General features: G+C 38.4%; 1 protein-coding gene across 1 annotated transcript; it reads left to right on the forward strand.

The window, feature by feature from the left end:
- Positions 1–14,326: 14,326 nt before the first annotated feature.
- LOC112606966 (olfactory receptor 8A1) lies at positions 14,327–21,660 on the forward strand. The gene is made up of 2 exons (XM_025357949.1): positions 14,327–15,161; positions 21,420–21,660. Exons 1-2 carry the CDS (start codon positions 14,420–14,422, stop codon positions 21,524–21,526), a joined length of 849 nt encoding a protein of 282 aa, XP_025213734.1. The 5' UTR covers positions 14,327–14,419; the 3' UTR covers positions 21,527–21,660.
- Positions 21,661–25,037: the final 3,377 nt, after the last annotated feature.

Here is a 25,037-nt window from a genome sequence, read left to right on the forward strand (position 1 = left end):
CTCAATGCATCATTGTTCCATGCTTCAGACAATAACTCTACCCATAGCACGGGCTTGAATGAACAAATATTGGACATTGTGACAAGTTAGAGAAGCAAAAGACTTTTCCGAGTTTTTTACAAAATCACAAGTTATGCAACGAAGTTCACTGCCTGCGCACATTTTTGGTCTTTAAACAACCAGCACTAGCTGCTCTAAATTCCCTTAGTTTTCACATTCACTCTCAGGAAGGGATCTAATAAAGTCATTTCTACAGGGACAGAGTGAGCTGCTGAGTAGCCACCTACACTCCAAATCCGTTCACAGGGCCACTTACAATGCGTTTAGCCAAAGGAAAGAAACTTTATTTAGAGAAACTCAAACCTCACTGCGCAAGTAGGTAAGCTATGTTTTTGATCAGGGTTTCTTGTAAGAAGTTTATGAAATCATACCATAAAGGTATGACTCCTTGTCAAGTCCACCTTCAATAACGGCACTAATCACTTCACATTTATAGGTGGGCACACATCAGCATCTGTTTGCTTATCTACCTCTGGGAGACGTTTCCAACCTGTATTCCGCAATAATGGTGCCTCAGCTGTAGATTTACACTTACAATTTTGCTGTGTCCTACAGTGTCTCTAATGAGTCCCAATGCCTGATCTTAAACCCCACACATAAGTTACAAATGGAGAAAAATAATTAACTATCATAAACTCTCTTGGGGACCCATAGACAGAGAAAACTTTAGGGGTTCATGAAAAGCTGGCTTTTCTCTAGGAGCCTTAGAAGTTTCTTGTCTGGATGACGCAACACCAGGAAAAGCTCTGTGGGTTGATGTCATTTCAGAGACCATTGCCATGAAAACTTTATTTCAAATGCATTTCAACCATGGCTTTTCCAAAGCCAGATTCACTGATGACTTGCTTCAGCACATGCAGGAAACAGTATAGAAAGAAATACTTTTGACTGTGTTCATTTTGGTACTGTTGGTTCTTCCTCTCTGCCTCTTCCCTCGTGTTTCACCTTTTTCAGGATTCTATGCACTTTCTTTTCTTCTTTAGGGTTTGGTGAGCTCATCTATTCAACGAGCTCCTCTATATAGAGGCTCCCAAATTTGTAACTTTAACTTTCATATTTCTTTTTGTTAATATACTTTAAGTTCTGGGATACGTGTGCAGAATGTGCAGGTTTGTTATGTAGGTATACACGTGCCATGGTGGTTTGCTGCACCCATCAACCCATCATCTAGGTTTTAAGTCCTGCATGCATTAGGTGTTTGTCCTAATGCTCTCCCTCACCTTGCCCCCCACCCCCTGACAGGCCCCAGTGTGTGATGTTCCCCTCCCTGTGTCCATGTGTTCTCATTGTTCAACTCTCACTTATGAAGGAGAACATGTGGTGTTTGGTTTTCTGTTCCTGTGCTAGTTTGCTCAGAATGATGGTTTCCATCTTCATCCATGTCCCCGCAAAGGACATGAACTCATTCTTCTTTATGGTTGCATAGTATTCCATGGTGTATATGTGCAACAGATATATAGACCAATGGAACAGAACAGAGGCCTCAAAAATAACACCACACATCTACAACCATCTGATCTTTGACAAACCTGACAAAAACAAGCAATGGGGAAAGGATTCCTTATTTAATAGCTTTCATATTTCTATTAAGCCCATAAACTGGTATCCTACTACTTAACTAGATATTTCCAATAGGCTGTCTAGTGGTCATTACAAACACTAACTTGAAAGCTGAGCTTGTGTTCTCTTCTGCAAAAGTGCTGTTTAAGTGGGTATAACCACTGGAAAGGAACTACAGTGTAGTATCGATAAGGTGACCACCTGTCAATTTGTCTAGAATACTCCCAGTTTTTGCCTGTCATTTCAGTAAAACTATTAATAGCACCTTCTTTCTGTCTCAGATATATTCTAATGAATGATAAATTATGGTCTCCCTAAGTATTCAGAACTGAACTTTGGAATTAGATGAACTTCAGCACAAATCCTGACTCTACCTCTTATTAGATGTGTGACCTTAGGAAGAGTTTAACCTCTCTCTGAACTGCAAGTCCCTAATCTTAAAATGAGTGTAATAACCAACCTGAAATGATTATTATAATGAATAAGTGGTGCTGATTACAGAAGACATAAAATGAAGTAGTTTAAGTAATATTAGTATTTGAAATTATTATCTTAATAACAGTGATGTCTTATTTGTTAGTGGTGTAAGAATAGGCTGAAATGGAGAGAACAGCAGGCAGGGAGATCAGCTAGAAGACTTTCTACAAGCAGTAAATTCAGAGGGAGATGAACAGTATAGGAGACGTGGAAACTGAATAATTAACATGATTTGATGTCTCAGTGGTACAGGAGAGAATGATGGAAAGACGCACAAATCAAATTTGACTAAGATTTTAAGCCCAGGGAGTCAGGAATAGGATGACATAAATGAAGAATCAAAGGGTGACGAGGGTAATGAACTCAGTTTTAGACAAGACCACAGAGTGCTGGCAGAACCTTTAAAAGGCAGAGATCAGAAAGAAGTCAGCAATGAAAGATCACAACTTGGGAGAAAAGAAGTAGAGATGAAAGCTGGAGAATTATAGGAACGGAGAGGAACACAAAAAGCAGAGGAATGGTGAATTGCTCCAAACAAGTGTGTTTAAAGAGAAAATAATTGCGGTCTAAGGACTGAAACTTTCCTCAACAACGCCCACAAATGAGAAAAGGAAGTTGACCAACAGAAGTGTTTAAAAGGCTTATGTAGCATCTAAGAACAGGTTTTGGAGTCAAACAGCCCTGAAATTAAATCCCTACTCTATTACTCATTAACTGTGTGAGCTTGCAAAAGTTGCTTAACACTGTCTAAACTCGATGTTCCCATCTGAAAAACAGGAATCACAAGAAGAAACTTGAAGGTGTTTGTGAGAATATATGTGGCCCTGATCGATATTCAACTTAGAAAATAATTGTGGGATAAATGAGAATTTCACAGATGCCAAAAGAGAAGCATATTTCAAGGGTGAGGAATAGTTATATTCCTGAGCAAGAGGAAGAACTGAAAATAACTTTGAATTCGATCATTCTCTTGCCCTCCTGTTCACTCATTCTTACATTAATCTGCATATGTGCTTAGTCTAAAAGAGCCTTCCATTATTAATTGATTATTTCAAGACTCTATTTTATTCTAGATAAAAATCTTCTTTCAGGAAAAATCTACATTCTATAACTTTTGTGTACACTAACACACTCAGTATCTGATACAGTGATGAACACATTATAGGTGCTCCTTTAAAATCTTATTGAATATAACAGACTTTCATATGAATACACTTCAATAAAAATCCATACCGCAAACCCATAAATTCAGGGATGATCTTTTATTTTCTGAAGTAATACATTAGGAGTTCCTGTAGTCATTTGGTGACCCTCCTTAGCTACCCTGCTCCATGCCAAAAAAAAGAGAGAGAACTAGTTTTAAAAAATTAATTTGAGGCCTTTAATATGCTAGTATTGGTGTTTTATTGACAATTACACCAGATAATGTATGCCTACCGAATGAGACTTCCAAAGTCAAGGAATTTGTAGAAGAAACGACACAGAAACTTACCCCAAAGGCAGTAGAAAGAATTTGGTTTACAGAGCTGTCCCAAGTAGGCACCATAAAGCTCTTCAAAATAAAATTCTTAAACATTACATTGCCGGGTGTGGTGGCTCATGCCTGTAATCCCAGTACTTTGGGAGGCCAAGGCGGGTGGATCACCTGAGGTCAGGAGTTCGAGACCAACCTGGCCAACATGGTGAAACCCCGTCTCTACTAAAAATGCAAAAATTACCCAGGTGTGATGGTATGTGCCTATAATCACAGCTACTCGGGAGGCTGAGGCAGGAGAATCACTTGAATCCAGGAGATGGAGGCTGCAGTAAGCCTAAATCATGCCACTGCACTCCAGCCTGGGCAACAGAGTGAGACTCTGACTCAAAAAAAAAAGTACATTTCAGGAACATATGTATTATTTTATAAAGCAAAATCTGCCTGTACAATACTATAAAATCTAAAATTTCTCAAGGGTGAGAAACAAATCGAGATAGTGGTGGATTAAAATCAAGAAGGGATTAAGCAGGGATGATCTACAAATGCAAGGTATGTGGCTTAATAGGTAGAAGACGGGAGGTGATTCCAAGTGTAATGGAGACATCTCCATGGACAAGAAAATTTTTTTAAACAGTCTTAGATCAGCAGAAAACAAGGATTGAAAGGACTTTCCCGGTTTACAAAGACCTTTGCTGAGAAAGAAAGCCACACATTTTCTTGGTAAGGTGTTCCAGAATTTCACAAAGCCTGCTCTCAGGGACTTTACTCTGATCGCTAGCTTAAATCAAGAAGAAATACAGTATTGTGGAAGGAGCCGAGTCTAAAGATTTGGCTCTTATTGCATTGTCTTGAACAAGACATTGAGTTCTCTTTGCCTGGCATTTCCCCCTCTGTGGAACAGCAATAATTAAACCTGACTTATCTATTATCTATGTCATGATGTCATTGAATAAATCAAATAGGATGTCTTTAAACCCAGTGAAAACTTTTCAGTACTATTTTACTTGATGCTGTTGATAGCTAACTTCTTCGTGAATTATTCATAACCCTTCACTTTCAAGGCACATGAACTTTCTGATTATCCTCCAACTTCTGGCTACTTCCTTTCACTCTCCTACTCCTTCAAGTCTTCTTCTTCATCTGCCTGTAAGTGCTGATGACCCACAGATCCTCAGCCTTCTTCCTCTCATCCTAAATAACTTTCTCTGAAAGTTCTTATCCACACCCACACCTTGAGCGCTTTGGTCTGTTGAAAATCAAATCTATATTTCTAGGCTAGATTTTTTTTTACCTGAAATACCGAAAACCTACTAGACATCTCCACTTGAATGTCCCGCAGACACTTAAAACTCAACACAAGGAAAACTTATTTTATTATCTTCTCTGTGTTAATCAGTTCTCACACTGCTATGAAGAAATACCTGAGATGAGGCAATTTATAAAGAAAAGAGGTTTAATTGTCTCACAGTTCTGCATGGCTGGGGAAGCCTCAGGAAACCTACAATCATGGCCAAAGGCACCTCTTCACAAGGCAGAAGGAGAGAGAATGAGTGCCAGCAGGGGAAATGCAACTCATTCACTATCATGAGAACAGAATGGGGGAAAACTGCCCCCATGATTGAATTACCTCCTACCGGGTCCCTCCTACAACATGTGGGGATTATGGGATTACAATTCAAGATTAGATTTGGGAGGGGACACAAAGCCAAACCATATCATTCTTTTTAAAATTTATCTTTTCCCCATGATACCCTGTGTCAAAATATGGCACCATTTTCCTAGTTTGTCAATCCCCTTCATCAATACTCCAAATATGTTAATTTCATCTGTTTTAAATATTATTTAAATTTATTTAATTATTCTTAGAGAGAATAAATAAATAAGGCTTGAGTGCAATGGTGCAATCATAGTTCACTGCAGCCTCAAATTCTAGGGCTCAAATAAACCATCCACTTCAACCTCCTGAGTACCTGGGACTACAGACATATACCACCATACTCAGCTAATTTTTAAAATTATTTGTAGAGATGGAGTCTCACTACATTGTCCAAGCTGGTCTCGAACTCCTGTATTCAAGTGATTCTACTGCCTCGGCCTCTCAAAGCACTGGGGATTACAGGCATCAACCACCTGATTTTATCTTTTTTTGTTTTTTGGTAGAGACAGGGTCTTGCTATATTGCCCAGGCTGGTCTCAAACTCTTATGCTCAAGCAGTCCTCCTGCCTCACCCTTCCAAAGTTCTGGGATTGCAGGGATAAGCCATCACTCTCGGCCTGACTTTATCTTTTAATGATACATGCTGGTTGCCTGAAAATCAATTTGCTGAAAGATAATTAACCAAAAAGTCAATTTACTGAAAGCTCGTTCACCGAACACTCAATTTGTAAAATGACCAGTTAGATAAATTTAGTTTAACTTTCAAGTTTTTTTGTAAGTATGTGCTTATTTCATAAAACTACAAAACATAAGTAAACATAAAGCAGAAAATTTAAATAACTCATATTTCCACAATGCATAATCAGCTAACATTTAAGTGTATATTTCTCCATATATTTTATGCATTCATTTAATTTGCATAGTATTGTTTTTTAATAAAAGTAGATCATATTGTATATAATATTTTTAAGTTTTCTATTTTAAAAAATTTATTAACATTTTTATATAAATAAATACAATTAAACATCATTCTTAATGGGCGTATGGTAGTCCTTTGACAGGAGACCCATAATTAAATCTGTCAATTCCTCCTGGACAATTTCTATGTCCAATTTTTCACTATGATAAACAATGCTGAGAAGAATGTGCATTTTTTGCAAACATAACATTATTTTCTTAGGATAAACTCCTAAAGTACAATTGTATCTACAGACTTGCTCTTTATTAAATTCTTTTGTATATGCTGCTGAACTATACATACATAATGGTTTGTGCAGTGTTCTCTAGTTCCCCCCACTTCCTTTCTGTGTCCTCACCGAAAATCAGAGTGCCCTGACGACTTTATGACCCAGTCAGCTGCAGGTTTTACCCAGCAGGCTCAAACCTAAGCCCTTGAACAGTCAGGCACTGATAAAGGTTATCTAGGTTGTTGCCTAAAACACTAAAAGAAACTAGCCCCAGCCCTGTGCAAAATTCCTTAAGCCCTCATAAAAACTCCATACCTTAGCCCCTCACTGTGGACATATGTACGTAGAACACCCCCTTTCTCTTGCTGTCTCTAGTGAGGGTGACCATAGCCCTCTGTATGTTTTTCCTGATAAATACTGATCACTCTAGCATTTACTATTTATTTCTTTAGAATCTCAACCAGAGTCATCTTGGGAAGGTTTGGGGAACATCCTTATGGAAACTCCCCTGCCACTGTTTCGAGGTGACTCCAGCCATGGGTTCAGCTACAGTAAACAGCTTACCTATACACACCCCATAGGTAATATATGAGAGTACCTTTTCCCCACACCTTAACTTACAGTGGATATTATCATTCAAAAACTTCTCAACCCAATTTGATGCCGAAAATGGCATATTTTGATCATATTTCTTTGATTACTAGCGATGCTGACTATTGGACATGTTTTGTTGACCATATCTATTTTTTTCATTTTAAATCTACTTTATTAAGTACAGTAAATTACTAAATATAATGCAAAATGCACCCATTGTACGTGAACATGTTCATTACCACAAAAAGCTCCCTAATGCACCTCTGCATTCAATCCCTCCACTGTCCCTGAGCCCAGGCAACCACTGACTTGCTATTTACCATTATTGATTTATTTTGCCTGATGTAAAATTTTATACAGATGAAATGCTACAGTACATACTCCTTTCTGTCTGGCATCTTTTGCCCAGTCTAATCCTTTTGAGATTCATTCATATTGTTGAGTATATCAGTAATACATTCCTTTGTATTGATGAGTAGTAATCTGATGTATGATTATTTTCACAAACTTGTTTCTTCATTTACATGTTGATAGACAGTTAAACTGTTTCTGGTTCAGGCTTTTATGAATAAAGCATATATAAACATTCATGTACAAAACTTTTTGTAAGTGTGTATTTTCATTTCTCTTGGATAAATACCTAATGTTAGAATTGTTGGGTCATAGGCAAGTTTAACTTGATAAAAACTGCCAAACCACTTGTTTCAGTCTGTTTTGTGTTGCTGTAACAGAATACCTGAAGCTGGGTAATTTATAAAGAAAAGAGGTTTATTTGGCTCATGATTCCAGAGTCTGAAAGTCCAAGAGCATGGTGCTGGTGTCTGCTTGGTTTCTGGTGAGGGCTCATTCTTGTGAGCAAGAACTCACTACCGTAAGAACAGCACCAAGCTGCCCATAAAGGTGAGCCCTCGTGACCCAAATGCTTCACAGTAAGCCCCACCTCTTAAGAGTTTCACTTCTCTACATTGCTGCACTGGGAATTAAGCTTCCATCCTGAGTTTTGTCCGGGACACTCAAATCATAGCACCACTTTACAGGGAAGTTATTCAATTGCACATTCCCAACAGCAATGTAGGAAAAGTCCAGTTGCTCTCCATCCTCAACGAAACTTGATACTGTCAGATTTTTAAATTTTTAACATTTCTAGTGGGTATATAGTGTTATGTCAGTGTGTTTTTAATTTGCACTTACCTGATGTTTAATGATATTGAGAATCTTTTCATGTATTTCTTGACCATTTGTGTATCTTCTCTTATGGAGTAACTATCTAAATTTTGGAGTCAATTTTAATTGGGTTGTTTGTCTTTAGATGATTTGTAAGAGACTTGTTTTATCTTCTAAAAAAAGTCTTTTAATATATGCATTGAATGTTTTTTCCCAATCTGTGTCTCGCCTTTTCATTTCCTTAATGGTAAGATCTGAAGAGGTGCAGAAGTTTGGACACCACGAACTCTCAAAACAAACCAACCAAAACTCCCTACAAGAATAAACTGGAAAGAATAAAACCTAAACTAAGCAGAATAGAAACATTAGAGACAAAAGAAAGTAACAATCCAGATAAAAGCAGAAAAGGGACAGAACCAAGAGATCTCAGGTGGTAAGGCATCATAGTTTCAGCACTTCACAGAAAAAAACAAAGAAGGGGCTCCACATGTGTGAAATTAGGAAAAAATTAATTTGATCTAAAACTGAATAGAAAAGAATCAAGGCAAATCCCATATAAAGTTATTATTGTTATAAGAAAAAGAATGGTTTTCTACAGAAAATATACAGCAAGCCACAAAAACTTGCCAACAAACAATAAAACTCAGAATTAGTAAAAAATTATAAATTAAGCAATAGGACTCAAGAAATTGTTAGAAATAAAAAACAGTTTCAGAAATTGAGACTGAACTAGGAATAACCAAAATGAAATAAATACAACAGATATTGCCTTAGGAGAAATCAAAGGTGAAAAGAAGGGAGAAAAAATGAACTGAAGAGGATTTGGGGGAAAGTAACAAATGTAGACACTAGGTAAAGATCTAGCTGGCAACTGGCGTAGAGTAGGAGCCTCAACAGAGAAATCTAAACCAATAGAACAAGTAATAAAAACCATAATTCAAGAAACTTTCTGGCATTAAAAAAAAAAGATTTAAAGTAACATGTTAAAAGAAACATCACGCCTAAGAAAATTGTCTCAGAATGAACATTAAAATATATCCTAGAAAGATTATTGGACTTCAAAAAAAAGACACTTTGATAACTATGTAGTCCTACATTTCCTAGTTCTGTTTGAAAAGACCTAGAAATACTGGCTAAGCCAAGAGCAATGAGCCTCTGTAGCACCTAATCTGTGTTCTTGAAATATCATTTCCCTGCTAAAAGAAACCAAGCTTCTTGGAGAAATGGTTGATTCCAGGTCTGAGGAATTAAATGTATGAAATGAGTTCATAACATCTTATCATATCAGAGAGCAAGGAAGGTATAATACTAGAACTACTAACACTGTGTCAAAGACTCCAGAGAGAAACTGAAGAGAATTCTGCAGGCCAAAGATAGAAAAATGTGATCAACAAAAATAATTGCATTAAGTTACTTTTCTTATCCGTTACAGTTATTTTACACATAAAACATGTTTACAGTGGCGAGTTTATAATAAAGAAAAATAACTGGTCACTTTTGGAGTATAATAGGATATCAAGTTATTGTTTTGAAACTTAGAAAATGCAGGTGATGTGTTTTTAAGTTAACTGTGGTACTAGATACACAAGCCTATGTGTTTGATAAAATTTCATAGAACTAAATACATGCACAGATGAGTGTAAGTAAAACTGGGGAAGTCTGAATAAGATCCATGAATTGTATCAATGTCAGTAATCCTGGGTATGATATTGTACAATCATTTGGCAAGATGTTACCAATGGGAGAAATGGCATAAAGTATACAGCAAGGAATCTTTCTTCATTATTTCTTAAAATTATGTGTTTAACTACAATTACCTCAAAATAAAAAGTTTAATTTAAAAATCTTCATTAGCAATATATTCATGGATAACAAAATACTGAACGTGTTCTTGAATGGGAAATTTCCTTATGAACACACTTCTCTTATGAATGAGCCTATATGAATGAAGAGTTCTTTCAGTCTACCTTCATATGCTCCTAACCTCCTATGCTGTCAGTTTACTTGGTGCAGCAGCAGGGTGCCAAATTCAGCATTCCCTTATAAATGTAAGGAACATAACATTCCTTTTTTAAAAAATCGAATTTGTTCCTAAAACACTTTATAGTAAACTTTTTAAAGCTAGTCAGTTGTGCGTAATCATGAACATTAAGTAACAACCATAATGGTAGTAACTGATGATGGTGTTGATGGTAATGAGTGAGGTGGTTGTGGTGATGATGGGCATAATGATCATAATCATGTTGATTGTGATGACAATAGTAATGGGATTGTTGACGGTAAAATATTCCAAAGCTGGCATTAGACTCCGAGTTTCCCTAGCTGCAAGATCGCCCTACCAATAAAAGGAAAATTAACACACCTGGGAGACAAGCCATGCTTCTCAGAGCCAGTGTAAAGCAAGGCTCTAATTGTTCCATTAGTGAGGACCCCAGCCTCTCAAGTGATTACAGCCCAGGAGATACTGTGCCCATATATTCGTAAACACAATCCCAAGCCCCCAGTCTTAGTGACCCATTTTTTTATGACTTTGAGTAAATGTAGGACTCAATATAAATCAGTATGGTTCCTGCATTTTCTGATTGTTGAAACCAAGGCAGCCCTTAAAGTTTCCAGCAGACTGTGCTTTATTTTTCCTTATCACAGGTATTTAATTTCAAACTTAAAGCAATCGCATGAGAAAAATATTTCTTCCATGAACTCTTGTTTATGATGCAGAGTATTTATAACCATATGTTTATCTTCACCTCTATGTGCTTTTTAAATCTGTGTGCTGTGTTCTCATTGGCAGTAATCCTAAGGCTCTGATGGCTTAGTGAAACTAAAGGTAATAATTGTAGTAACTAATATAAAATATATGGTTTGGCCAGGCATGGTGGCTCATACCTGTAGTCTCAGAGTTTTAGGGGATGAAGAGAGGAGAATTGCTTGAGGCCAGGAGTTGGAGACCAGCATGGGCAACACAGAGAGAGCCCATCTGTACCCAAAATTGTAAAAAGTAGCCCAGCGTGGTAGCATGCACCTGTAGTCCCAGTTACTCAGGAGGTTGAGGTGAGAGGCTTGCTTGAGCTTGGGAGTTTAAGGTTACTGTGAGCCATGATCGCACCACTGCATTCAAACCTGAGCAACAGAATAAGACTCTGTCTTTAAAAAAGAGAAAAAACAGGAAAACAAAAGAAATGTGTGGTTTATATTTGCCTCTTTTATGTTATTAGAAGACTATGAGAGTGAAAAATTAAATCAGTGCTGTCTAGCATTCTCCTACACAATGGTGTTCCCACCTGCCGTGCACTCAGTGAATGGTGTTCATTCCACACTGCTTTGTAAAGCACATGATCCACATTTACAGTTATTCAAGTTGGGTGTTGCCTTTCATTTTAAGAGGCAGAGATGGGGTAAAAAAGGATACGTAAAGTGTTTTAAATCTACTGTTGTTATTTAGAAAAAAAATTCTTCTTTGTAATAAATGAAAATAATACATTTCTATTTCCATTGTCATAAATGGAAATAATTCCTTACGCACAATGCCTGGGACTAGAAGTGTCTTGAACTCAGAATTTTTTCAGGTTTTGGAATGTTTGTGTATATATAATGAGGTATCTTGAGGATGATATCCAAGTCTAAACATGAAATTTACATATGTTTCATATACATCTTATACACATAGGCTGAAGGTAATTTTATACAACATTTTTAATAATTTTATGCATGAAACAGTTTTGACTGTATTTTCACTGAGACCAGTCACATGAGAGGAAGTGTGGAATTTTCCACTTGTGGTTCATGTTGGCGCTCAACAAGTTTCAGATTTTGGACTTTGAATTTTCAGATTAGGAATGTTCAACTCGAATTTTAAAAATCTTAGCTACCTCTCATACTAGTTATTGTAAAGCTAAATGCCTCATTACCAATAATTTGACATAAAAGCTTACAACGCAATGCAGATTTTGCTTCACACCACATCCTAATGATTTTAAAGACTCTTACTTCTAAGAAAAAGGAATACAGTTAGTGCCAGTTAGAATCAAATGAGACAATACATTTGTGAATCCTATGTTTAAAAAGCAGATTACAAATGTTTTTGTAAAAATACATATATATTTATATACATGTAAATATATATATGCATAGGAAAAGTCTAGAAGGATATTCACTATCACCATTCGGTTCCAACTGGTGGAAAATGGTTGTTTTAAATTTTTGTTTATTTGCATTTCTAATTAACTACAATGCATACATATTGCCTTTATAATTTTTAAATGCATCCAAAATTAGCAATAGATCTTTCCTCTATCTTCAAAAATTATAGAAATTAAATGTTATTAAATAATAAAAAAGTGCTACACAAAGATAAGCTAAAACAAAACAATTTAGTTTAGTGGAGACAAAACACACTGGTGGTCAGATGTCATGGGTTTTAGGTTCAGTTCTGCCTCTTACTGGCTTAGTTACCTTGGGTGATTTATTTAACTTTTAGAGCTTCAATTTCCTAGACAATGAAACAACTTACAGCATTCTTCTTTTTCCTATGCTATGCATATACCAAGATATCACGCATAAACCTGTTTCAATTACACATTGCTTAGAGCTGTAAGTGTACAGATTTGCAAGACTACACATGTGAGGCAAAAGAGGAAACTCATGGTCAGGACAGAGCAGAGGTAAGTGTGAGTTCCAAGTCACCAATAATTAGTAAACCTTGGGCAAATCACTTAGTGTCTGGCACCTCAGTTTTCTCAATACAAAAATGAAAATAAAAATCCTTCCCTAAACATTTTTCTCCCCATTTTCCAAAACTTTAGAAGTTAATGAGATTGACCTTTGAAAGAAATGTGTAAGCTGTAAAGCATTATGCAAAAGTTGGTAATTACATAAGGAAGCAATTAAAATAGGGGGAATTTAAGTTTTATAGCTTAAGAAATACATCCCACAGATGAGACTATCTATACATATTGTATCCAGCAATGATTATTCATGCTTCCTGGAGATATGTCTGTAATTTGAATACTTCGTCATCAGGGATGTAATGGGACAATGGTTTGATATTATGATCTGAAAATAATAATAATAATAATTAGCTATTTAGCACTTACTATGGAACATTCAATGGGCCAGCGCTCAGGGTGCACCACAGATCAATTAAATCAGAACATCTATGGGTAGAAGCCAGGCATCAATCCTTTGTAAATGCTCCATGTGATTACAATATATAGCCAATGCTGAGAACCACTGCCTTAGGATCTTAAGTCAAGTGAGAAATTAAGAACAAATTCCAGACTCTTAATGACAATTCACACTTTTTATAGGCACTGAGTATTTGAAAAAAGATTTCTAAATATGCATTATCCCATGTTACTTTTACAACCACCTTTCGAATCAATATTAATTTCTTCATCTTTCAGACATAGAAATTGATGTGTCAGTCAATGACACAGCTTGTAACTACCATATCACCCTGACACTGCATAAATTTCAGATAAGTATTTACATGTTCACACTCAGTGAATGTTTAGGAATTATATACCTGACAAGGGAAGTTTATTTCTAAAGCGAAATCCATCTCCAAATACTAAATATGAAATATACTACTTATCTACAGTATAGAGATTCTCAAACTTTACTACACAACACCATCACCAGAAAGATTGTTAATACATAGATTGCTGGGCTCCATATCCAGAGTTTCTGATTAAGCAGGTGTGAGGTGAGGCCTGAGAATTTGCATCTCTAAAAAACTCCAGGTAATATCAGTGCTGCTGGTCCAGGGACTACCCTTTAAGAAACACTGCCCCAGGATACTTAGAAAAATGTGCATGGTAAAAGATCCAGACCTTGGCCTGCTTTCCTCCCATCTTCATGATCTCTGAAACACTCAGGCTGGTCTTCCTGCAAAGAAGACCAGCAAATAGCAGGAGGAGGGGAGGAAGGCAGGGAGGAAGGATCAGCAGAGAGCCCAGGATGTTCCACTAGCACCAAAGACTCAAGACTAGCTTCCCCAAGCCATCCAAGATTAGCCTTTTAATAGGGTTCTTTCTCCCATGCATCCCTGCAGGCCTCCCGCCCAGAGAAGGATGGCTGCAGGAAATCACTCCATAGTGACAGAGTTCATTCTCAGGGGATTAACGAAGAGAGCAGACCTCCAGCTCCCCCTCTTTCTCCTCTTCCTCGGGACCTACTTGGTCACCATGGTGGGGAACCTGGGCATGATCACTGATTCGTCTGAACTCTCAGCTTCACACCCCCATGTACTACTTCCTCAGCAATCTGTCACTCGTGGATCTCTGCTACTCCTCCGTCATTACCCCCAAAATGCTGGTGAACTTTGTGTCAGAGAAAAACATCATCTCCTACGCAGGGTGCATGTCACAGCTCTACTTCTTCCTTGTTTTTGTCATTGCTGAGTGTTACATGCTGACAGTGATGGCCTACGACCGTTATGTTGCCATCTGCCACCCTTTGCTTTACAATATCATTATGTCTCATCACACCTGCTCCCTGCTGGTGGCTGTGGTCTACGCCATGGGACTCATTGGCTCCACAATAGAAACTGGCCTCATGTTAAAACTGCCCTATTGTGAGCCCCTCATCAGTCACTACTTCTGTGACATCCTCCCTCTCATGAAGCTGTCCTGCTCTAGCACCTATGATGTTGAGATGGCAGTCTTCTTTTTGGCTGGATTCAACATCATAGTCACGAGCTTAACAGTTCTTGTTTCTTACACCTTCATTCTCTCCAGCATCCTCGGCATCAGCACCACAGAGGGTAGATCCAAAGCCTTCAGCACCTGCAGCTCCCACCTTGCTGCTGTGGGAATGTTCTATGGATCAACTGAATTCATGTACTTAAAACCCTCCACAATCAGTTCCTTGGCCCAGGAGAATGTGGCCTCTGTGTTCTACACCACGGTAATCCCCATGCTGAATCCCCTAATCTACAGCCTGAGAAACAAGGAAGTAAAGGCTGCCATGCAGAAAACACTGAGGAGTAAACTGTTTTGATGCAAATGTTATTGTTCCTTTTCAATTTAGTAGTAATTGTTATAAATACTAGAGGGACAGCTTCTGAATGCTGGCCAGCCGTGAATGGAAAATAATCACTTCTCCACATGGCTGGGTGGATGCCATTTTTCCTTCTCTCCCTCTTTTTCCACTACTGATTGAAACCAGCCAACTTCAAGTTCAGGTTTTCTTTCACTTGAGATCCATCCCTCTATCCCAAGCCCTTTAATAAATGTTTCCTACCTTAATTGTAATTTAACTTAAATGCTAAACTTTCAACATTGAGTTTTAGGGTCATTCATGGTCTTATTACCTTCTACACAGAAAATATTACTCAGCCTAATTTTTTTCTTTTTTTTTCTTTTCGGTGACAGAGTCTTACTCTGTAGCCCAGGCTAGAGTGCAGTAGCACAATCTTGGATCACTGCAACCTCCACCTCCCGGGTTCAAGTGATTCTCCTGCCTTAGCCTCCCGAGCAACTGGAATTACAGGCATCTGCCACCATGCCCAACTAATTTTTGTATTTTTAGTAGAGACGGGGTTTCACCATGTTGGCCAGGCTGGTCTTGAACTCCTGACCTCAAGTGATCCACCTGCTTCAGCCTCCCAAAGTGCTGAGATTACAGGCGTGCCACCCCTGGCCAATTTTTTTCTTGGGAATAAATGTACTTGGGAATAAATGAGGCAAGGAGAGGCAAAGTATCTCTGCTTACTCCTGCCCAAGAATTTCCTGATCTCTTTATGCAATTTTCTTAGTAACACTAATAATAATGATAATAGCAGCTAACATGTTTTTGGATGCTGACTCTGATCCATGCAACTCTTCTACATGCTTTCTATTCTATTTCAATTATACTGCACAACAAATAGGTACTATTCTATCCTCATTTTACAGATATGGAAACTTGGAGCAGGAGTAACACTGGGATTCAAACCCCAGTCCCAGTGACTCCAGAGCCCAGACTCTGGGCACTTACACATTACTTCTTCACTTTAGTCTAACAGTCCCTTTGAACAGCCTATTAAACCTCCCATAATTATGCTCGTCCAATTTCAAATGCCTTCTGAAAATAATTTCTCAAATCCCTTCCTTTTATCATCTGCCCAAACCTCTTTCTCTTTATGGGCAACAACTATAATAGAATGGGAAAAGATGCCTAAGTAGCATATATAGTAATAAACCCTAGTAAACCAGCAAGAAAAAGACATCAACATTAGCAAGAAAAAAAAAAATGAGCAAGGTATACAGAACAATTTACAAAAGAGAAAACCTGAAGTACCACAGAGCATGTGAAGAGATGCTCAAACCGATTACTAAACATAGAAGTGCAAATTAAAACAGTGATATATCTTTTTATATTTATAAGATTAGCAAAAATTTTAAAAGCTGGATGGTGCTAAGTGTTAGTAAGGAGGTAGGGATTTAGGAACCCCCATATACTACAGCTATTCTGGAAAACAGTAAGACATTACTTAGGAAAAATAAGTATATGTATCCACAGGGCATAGCAAGTCTGGTCCAGGGTATATATAGTCCCAAATCATTCTCTTTCAGGCCTATAAGATGGCATGTACAAAGGCATTCATTATACTATTATTTTAGGCAATGGGAACTTAGAGGTAAAATAGGTGTCCACCATTGGGAAAGTAAGTAGATAAATTGTATCTACTTACTTACAATTTATAGACTTTTCAACAGTTAGAAGCAAAGGATTAGCTATACACAGTATAGTTTAGAGGTATAGTGCTGTGTGAGAAAAGTAAGAAAGATAATGAGATATAAAACATATTATTTATGTATATTAAAATTGCATGTGCACACACCCCAAAAAAAGCACACTTAGAAAGAAAAAAGACCTTAACGTAAAATACACATTAGGTAGGTTAGAATGACTGCTGAAAGATATAAGATGCTTGAAAGTAGGAAGTAGAAAAAAAGATGAAACAGAAAACCAAGAAAGACCACATTCTGGACCATAAAACACATCTTAACTGATTTGAAGAAACAGAAATCATACAATGTCTGCTATCTGCTCTTAGACCACAGTGAAATTAAACTAGAAATCAGTAACAGAAAGAAAGATGAAAAATCATTAAATACTTTGAAATTAAACAACACATTTCTAAGTAACACATGGGTCAAAGAAGAAAATCTCAAGAGAAATTTTAAAATATTTTGAATAAAATGAAAATGCAACTAATCAAAACTTGTGGGATGCAGCAAAAGCAGAGCTTAGAGGGAATTTTGCAGCATTGAATGTCTTCGCAAAGAAAATTATCTAAAATCAATCACCTAGACTTCCAACTTAGGAAACTAGGTTGGAGAATTGCAAATTAAATCCAAAGTAAGCAGAATAAAAGAAAAAATTAGAGAAAAATCAATAACATTTAAAACAGAAAATCAACAGAGGAAAATCAATGAAACCAAAAGCTGGTTCTTTGAAAAGATCATTAAAATTGATAAGCCTCTAGCCAGGCTAACTGGAAAAAAAAGAGAGAGGACACAAATTACTAGTGTCAGAAAGGAAAGAAGGACATCACTATAGATCCTGTGAACATTAAGAAAACGAAGAATTACTATGAACAACTCTATGCCTACAAACTTAATAACCTAGATGAAATGGACCAACTCCTTGAAAGACACAATCTGTCAAAATTCACGCAAGAAGAAATAGACAAACTGAATAGACCTATATATATTAAAGAAACTGACTCAGTAATTAACAGCCTTTCAAAACAGAAAACACCAGGTTCAAATGGGTTCACTGGTGAATTCTACCAAACATTTTAAGAAAGATACTATACCAATTCTCTACGATCTCTTCCAGAAGATTGAAGCAGAGGGTATACTTCCTAACTCATTCTTTGAGGCCAGCATCACCCTAATACCAAAATCAGACAAAAATATTATAAGAAAAGGAAGCTACAGACCAGTACCTAACATGAATAGAGACAATAAACTCAACAAAATATTAGTAAATTGAATGCAACAATGTATTCAACAGCTATATACCATAACCAAGTGTAATTTATCCCAAGTACATGAGCCTGGTTCAACTTTTGAAAACCAGTTAAGGTAATCCAAATCCACATCAACAGGCTAAAGAAGAAAAATCACACGTTGATATCAATAGACACAGAAAAAAAATTTTGACAAAATTCCTCACTCATTTGTAATTTTTTAAAACTCTCAGTAAACTAGGAATACAGGGGAACTTCCTCAACTTGATAAAGAATTTTTTTTAAACCTACAGCTAATATCATACTTAATAATGACAAAGTTGAAACTTTCCCACTAAGATCAGGAGCAAAGCAAGGATGTCCCCTCTCACTGCTGTTTTCCAACATTGTACTGGAAGTGCTACCTAATATAATAAGACAAGTAAAGGAAATAAAATATATACAGATTGGGAGAGAAGAAATAAAACTGTCCTTACTCACAGATGACATGATTGTTCATTTAGAAAACTAAAAATAATTGACCAAAAAAAATGAAAACCTCTTGGAACTAATAAGCATTTACAGCAAGGTTGCAGCATACAAGATTAACATATAAAAGTAAATTGCTTTCTTATATTCCTGCAAACAACAGTGGAATTTGAAATTTAAAACACAATGCCATTTATGTTAGAACTCCAAAAAATGAAATACCTAAGTGTCAATTTAACAAAATAAGTGCATGATCTAAACAAGGAAAACTACAAAACTCAGATGAAAGAGATCAAATACTAAATAAATGGAGAGAGATTCCACATTCATGAAAAGGAAGGCACAATAATTCATAATTGCCAACATTTGGAACCAACCAAGATGTCCTTCAGTAGGTGAATAATAAATAAACTATGATATGTTCAGACAATGAAATATTATTCAGTGCTAAAAAGAAATGAGCTATCAAGCCATGAAAAGACATAGAGGAATTTAAATCCATATTACTAACTGAAAGACGTCAATCTGAAATGGCTACATACTGTATGATTCCAAGAATCTAACATTCTGGAAAGGGCAAAACTATGGAAACAGTAAAAAGATCAGTGGTTGCCAAGGATCAGAGTGGGAGGGAGTGATGAATGGGTGGAGCACAGAGGATTTTTAGGGCAGTGAAAATGCTCTGTATTGACTGGTATAATGTATATATACCGGTATGTATAATGACATAGTGTATACATGTATAATGACATGGTATATACGTGTCATTATACATTGATCTAAACCCAAAGAAGGTACAATATCAAGAGTGAACACTAATTTAAACTTTGGCCTTTGGGTGATAATAATGTGTCAATGTAGGCTCATCAATTGTAGCAAATGTGCCACTCTGGTAAGGGGTGTTGATACTGGGGAAGGTTGTGTATGTGTGGAGGTAAGGAAAATATAGAAAATCTCTGTACCTTCTGCTCAATTTTTCTGTAAACCTAAAACTATCTTTAAAAATAAATTCTATTTTTAAAAGAAGAAACAGAAATAAAAATTATTTTTCCTAGACCCAACACCCTCAGGTACATACCAGTGAACACATCCAAGAAGCTCTGGATCAGAGCTAGCCACTGAACCATTGAATAGAGAGACAGGCAAGTTCACCCTCAATAATTGTGAGGTCTTGGGAAAGACTATCTACATGTTTAAAAGTTGTAAATTAAGCTAGCAAAGTGTTAAATATTTTCCTTCCTCCTATCTTGAAAGATATACCTTCATAACAAGCTAGATGGCTAGGTTCAAATTTAGAAATCTCAGAATTCTAAGAGCTCCATGCCAGAATGTGGTACTAGGAAAGGGCTCTTCCTGGCACCTGGCATTCTCCCCACAGACACAGCTTTCCCCCTCTGCTTCCCACTCCCCATTGTGTCCCATTCCACAAGGGACCTCACACGTACACATATATGGGCAACCTGGTATTCAAACTCTTGGTCCATACACCTGCACAAAGCAACCCCTGACTGTCCCTTTTATCTAAGGTTGAACAGCCAGTAGTGGTCTGCCTTCAGGCCATGGTCCTGGGGAAGAGCCTTATAAGCAGGTACAGGGTATTTAAGGAGGGAATTCTGGTATCCCCAACACTACTAAAGGATGCATAGGCTCTAACTGGGCACATCCTCTTGGATCCATTCACCCCATAAGGAAGGGTCAGCCAGGGGAGGGCTGAAGACAGAGACAGCTCTCACAAAATCTAAGGGAAGCATTATTATTATTGTTATCATTATTATTATTATTTTTGAGAACGAGTCTTACCCTGTCGCCCAGGCTAGAGTGCAGTGGTGCGATCTCGGCTCACTACAACCTCCACCTCCCGGATTCAAGTGATTCTCCTCCTCAGCCTCCCAAGTAGCTGGGATTACAGGCGCCCACCACTGTGCCCGGCTAATTTTTTGTATTTTTAGTAGAGGCAGGGTTTCACCGTGTTAGCCAGGATGGTCTCGATCTCCTGACCTCGTGATCCGCCCGCCTCAGCCTCCCAAAGTGCTGGAATTACAGGCGTGAGCCACCGCGCCCAGCCAAGAGTTATATTTTTATATATGATCTGGACATTGTCTGGTTGTATATTCAGGCTCTCCAAAGTGACAGAGTGAAAAACTGGTACTACTGGTACTACCATCTGCCTGGACTTTTGATCGTAGCTTTCAAAGTTTTTCCACTTCTGTGCCCTGCCATGCATTCAGAGATTTTCAGAAGGACCCAGTGTAATTGACACAGATCACAAAAAGTCCATAGCAGGCACACAGAAAAAATGATCTTTACCTTCAAATGCACAGCAGTTTGGGAAAAGGAACCACAGTTCAGAACTAAAGCCTTCTCTGGGAAAAAGAATAAAATGCAGAAGAAGCAATCCAAGGCAGAGTTGCAGGGTCTCTGTTCTCATTCCCAAACCACAAAATGAGAGCCTTCAATACACTTAAGCAAATGCCATTCAAATTTCACGCCAGTTACACAGAGTCCACATAATTGGACCATATCCTTCCTTTCCCCATCACTCTGCTGAAATGTTCCCATTTGCCAGGGTTTGGAACAAAGTAAGGGAGCTCCGCTGACTTAAGGTCAGCTTAGAGTAATTAACCTGGCACCAGTCCCAGCAGAAGTTAGACTCTCCTCCAGCAAAGACCTGCTCAAGGCCAAGCCTCCCTTTAATTACCAGGGGCCTGGTAAGTTATTTAGAGAACATCCCCTGCTCCTAGCATGGATAATTGCTCAGAGCCAGCTTCCTGAAGCTGCCATGTCCTTTTTCTGTATGTCCTGGGATCCCTTCAGGTTGTCTCTGCACCCCCATGCTCATCAGTGTCTTGTTGCTTTTGCACATGGCTGCAGACTCTACGCTCTCAGAAGCCCTGCTGCCAACAAAACGGGCAAGTTCATAGCTGTGGGCCTGCCACTGCTGCTGCTGTCCCTGGCCCAGGAGTTTTCCAGTGTGTTGCTGCCACTACCCAGTGCAGCAGAAGGCGCCTACACCACCTTATTCCTCTCATTGCATGGGATCTGGAGTAAGACAGCTGTGAGTATGATTCATACGCTAAGTAAGTTTCATTATTTTGGCTGGGTTGGATGTAATGAAATAAGCAGACAAAATATGTGCTTAGGCACCAGAAAATCAGGGTAACAAGAAGGTTTTGGAAAACATTTTCACAATTTTCCAATTAAAGAAACTAAAAACAAACAACTTTAGTTTCAGAATATATGTATTTATTGTGTCATTTCAAATATTAATTTTTATTTTAAGTTTTATGTGACTGAGGGAGATTGGGCACTATAATGTTTTTTAAGGGCCTAGGACCCCAATGTAATCAAGACAGTTGGTCAACTAGTGAACAGATCGGTGGTTCTTAAACTTTAGCCTGTATCAAAATGGCCTAGGAAACCTGTGAAGACAAGGGCTGAGCTGCACCCCACAGCTTCTGATTTACTAGGTCTGAGGCAAGGATTGAGAACCTGCATTTCTAATAAATTTGCAGGTAACACTGATGCTTCTAGGCTGGGGACCACACTTTGAGAAGTACTGCTTTAGAGAAAGGAGATCTACGTGAGCCCCTTTATGAGTAGCTGTAAGTATTTTAGTCTTGTCAGTTTCACCAGGAAACCCTCCAGCCTCCTAATGAGACTGGCTGCCAACATGCTAAGAACCCAGCCATGGAAAGAACAACAGGGTGTCATGACTTAATGCACAGACTTGCACATAATCTCCATGTTTTTACAGAAAACTGTTCTTGGTATCTCAAGTACACAAGATGTAGATAGTGCAGTTGACGCTTGAACAACACAGGAGGAGTTGAGATGCCAACCCCCTACACAGCCAAAAATCTGCTTGTAGCTTTGACTCCCCAGAAACTTAACTAGTCATAGCCTACTGTTGACCAGAAGCCTTACCAATAACATAAACAGTCAATTAACATATTTTGTATGTTATATGTATTATGCACTATATTCTTATAATAAAGATACAGAAATGTGGATACAACTAAAAAAAATCATACAGAAGAGAAAATATATTTACTATCCACTAAGTGAAAGTAAATCATCATACAGGTCTTCACCCTCATTGTCTTCACATGAGTAGGCTGAGGAGGAGGAAGAAGAGGAAGGCTTGGTCTTGTTGTCTCAGGGGTGGCAGAGGAGGAAGAGGTGGAGGAGATGGAAGGGGAGGCAAGAGAGGCAGGCACACTCCATGTAACTTTTATTGAAATAAATACATATATAAATGGATCCGTGCAGTTGAAGCCCATGTTGTTTAAGGAACAAGTGTGTTTCCATTTTGAAAATAAGTAAACTGAGGTTAACAAATGTGAAATAATTATAAGGCTTTGTGGTTAGTAAGAAGCAGAGGAGATACGCAAGCACACATCTAGTAGACCTCAAAAGAGCATGCTCTCTTTTTAAGGCACCAGGCTACAATATAAGGATGTCCTTATGTTATAACTAAGATTGGAATTCATGTACAAATCCACATAGGCTCAAGGTGAGAGGAAAACCCTGCAGGAGCATCATTCTGTGCAAACCATGTGGGCTTTGCAATCAGGATGACTTAAATTCAAACTCTGACACTCACTGATGGCAAAAACAAAGAGGAGCCCCACTGGGTACTTCTGCTGAATAAAGGCATTGCCAGTGTCAATCTCAAAAAAAAAAAAAAAGGTGGATCCTCGTATAGGAAACCAATCTGTAAGAAGAGATGCCTGGATAGAAAAAGGAGAGGAGCTGGTTTCCTTTCTCAGCATGGACTTTGAGAGGTAGACAAGTTCAAATGCCATCTCAGACAGTGGAGCAGATGATAGCCTCTGCAGCAGCAGGAGCAGGGTGTGGAAACCTCTGTGGAACCCCACAAGCTGACAATGATAAACAATATCTCATAAGACATATTCTCTAGACACACGCCACCTTTATTTCCCTTTCATCATCACCGAGCCTTAGGACAGACATGTTGGACCCTCCGCCTCTTGTCTCAAGATGCACCAGAGAACGGCAAGGTTATGGTCATTTGTCCACTGTTAAGGAGAAGCAGGAGTCCTCTGAGGCCTGCATAATTTGGGGCATACAACAGAGAGGAGACACAGGAAGGGGAGGGACATTCCCCAGAACAGAGCCTAGGATGCTTGGTCCAATCATCCCTCCCCACCCAGAATCAACTTCAGTTCCACATTTGAATGTTTCTGGTTTGTTTTAGAAAAAAAAAAAAATGACTTTTTCCCTTTTTGTCCCTCTCCTACAGAAGATTCCCCAAGTACACAGCAATGAATAAGAATGAATGAATCTGGCCGGGCGCGGTGGCTCACGCCTGTAATCTCAGCATTTTGGGAGGCTAAGGCAGGTGGATCATGAGGTCAGGAATTCAAGACCAGCCTGGCCAAGATGGTGAAACCCCATCTCTACTAAAATACAAAAATTAGCCGGGCATGGTGGTGGGTGCCTGTAATCCCAGCTACTTAGGAGGCTGAGGCAGAGAATTGCTTGAACCTGGGAGGCAGAGGTACAGTGAGCCAAGATCATGCCACTGTACTCCAGCCTGGGCGACAGAGCAAGACTCCATCTCCAAAAAAAAAAAAAAAAAGAATAGGATGAAAGAGCATGAAATATCTGTTTATTAAGATAATTATTAAAGCATTCATTCATTGATAAAATAGAAAAGCATTCACATAAATAGCCCTTTCTGGCTATATGATCAAAGAAAAAAACCTCTCTCACCGCAGCACATACAAAAGTAGTAGATGAGTAATATTAAAGCAGCTTTTTATTGAATGGTATGGTTTATGAGAAGGTAAAGGAAGTTGCTATGAAGGCCAAAAAAAAAAAAAAAACAGGCATCTGACTATGTAAATGAAGCCTGGACTCAGTGTTCACCTAGGGGTGTCATCCAGTCCTTGGAGTCCTTGGAAAGTCCTGAGCTTTCACACATGAAAAGCAAGAGATGAGGCCTGGAGCCCAGGCAGGACAGAGGTGGGATTAGAAGCCATGTCCCCTCCCCACCACCCTTGTAAACTCATGCCGAAAGAAGGTAAACCTGAGTGAATGAACTGGAAGAGAGCTGCCCCCTCAGAGAGATGGTGAGGATACAGGCTGGCCTCAGCCTTGGCTCTGGATGGAGTATGGGGGGAAAATGGAAAACCCTCGCTCCTGAAAATCGCTCACCACAATCTGCACTCAAATGTGTATGAACTTGGAATGTGGATGGAACAATCTCTCTCTGACGTGTAGAGTCCCATACCAAAAATGTATTATACAGAGGTCCTGGATGTCATCACTTACAATGAATTAGAAGTGTGGTAAGTGCTCCAAAGGGAAGCATAGGGTTGTACCAAAGCATTTAACTGGGGGAAACTGAACTGAGTCTTCAGGGTCAGGAATAGGCTCTCTGGGGAAGTGAAATTCAGACACCTAAAG

Source organism: Theropithecus gelada, chromosome 14, assembly GCF_003255815.1.
Source record: "Theropithecus gelada isolate Dixy chromosome 14, Tgel_1.0, whole genome shotgun sequence".
NCBI classification, from domain to species: Eukaryota; Metazoa; Chordata; class Mammalia; order Primates; family Cercopithecidae; genus Theropithecus; species Theropithecus gelada.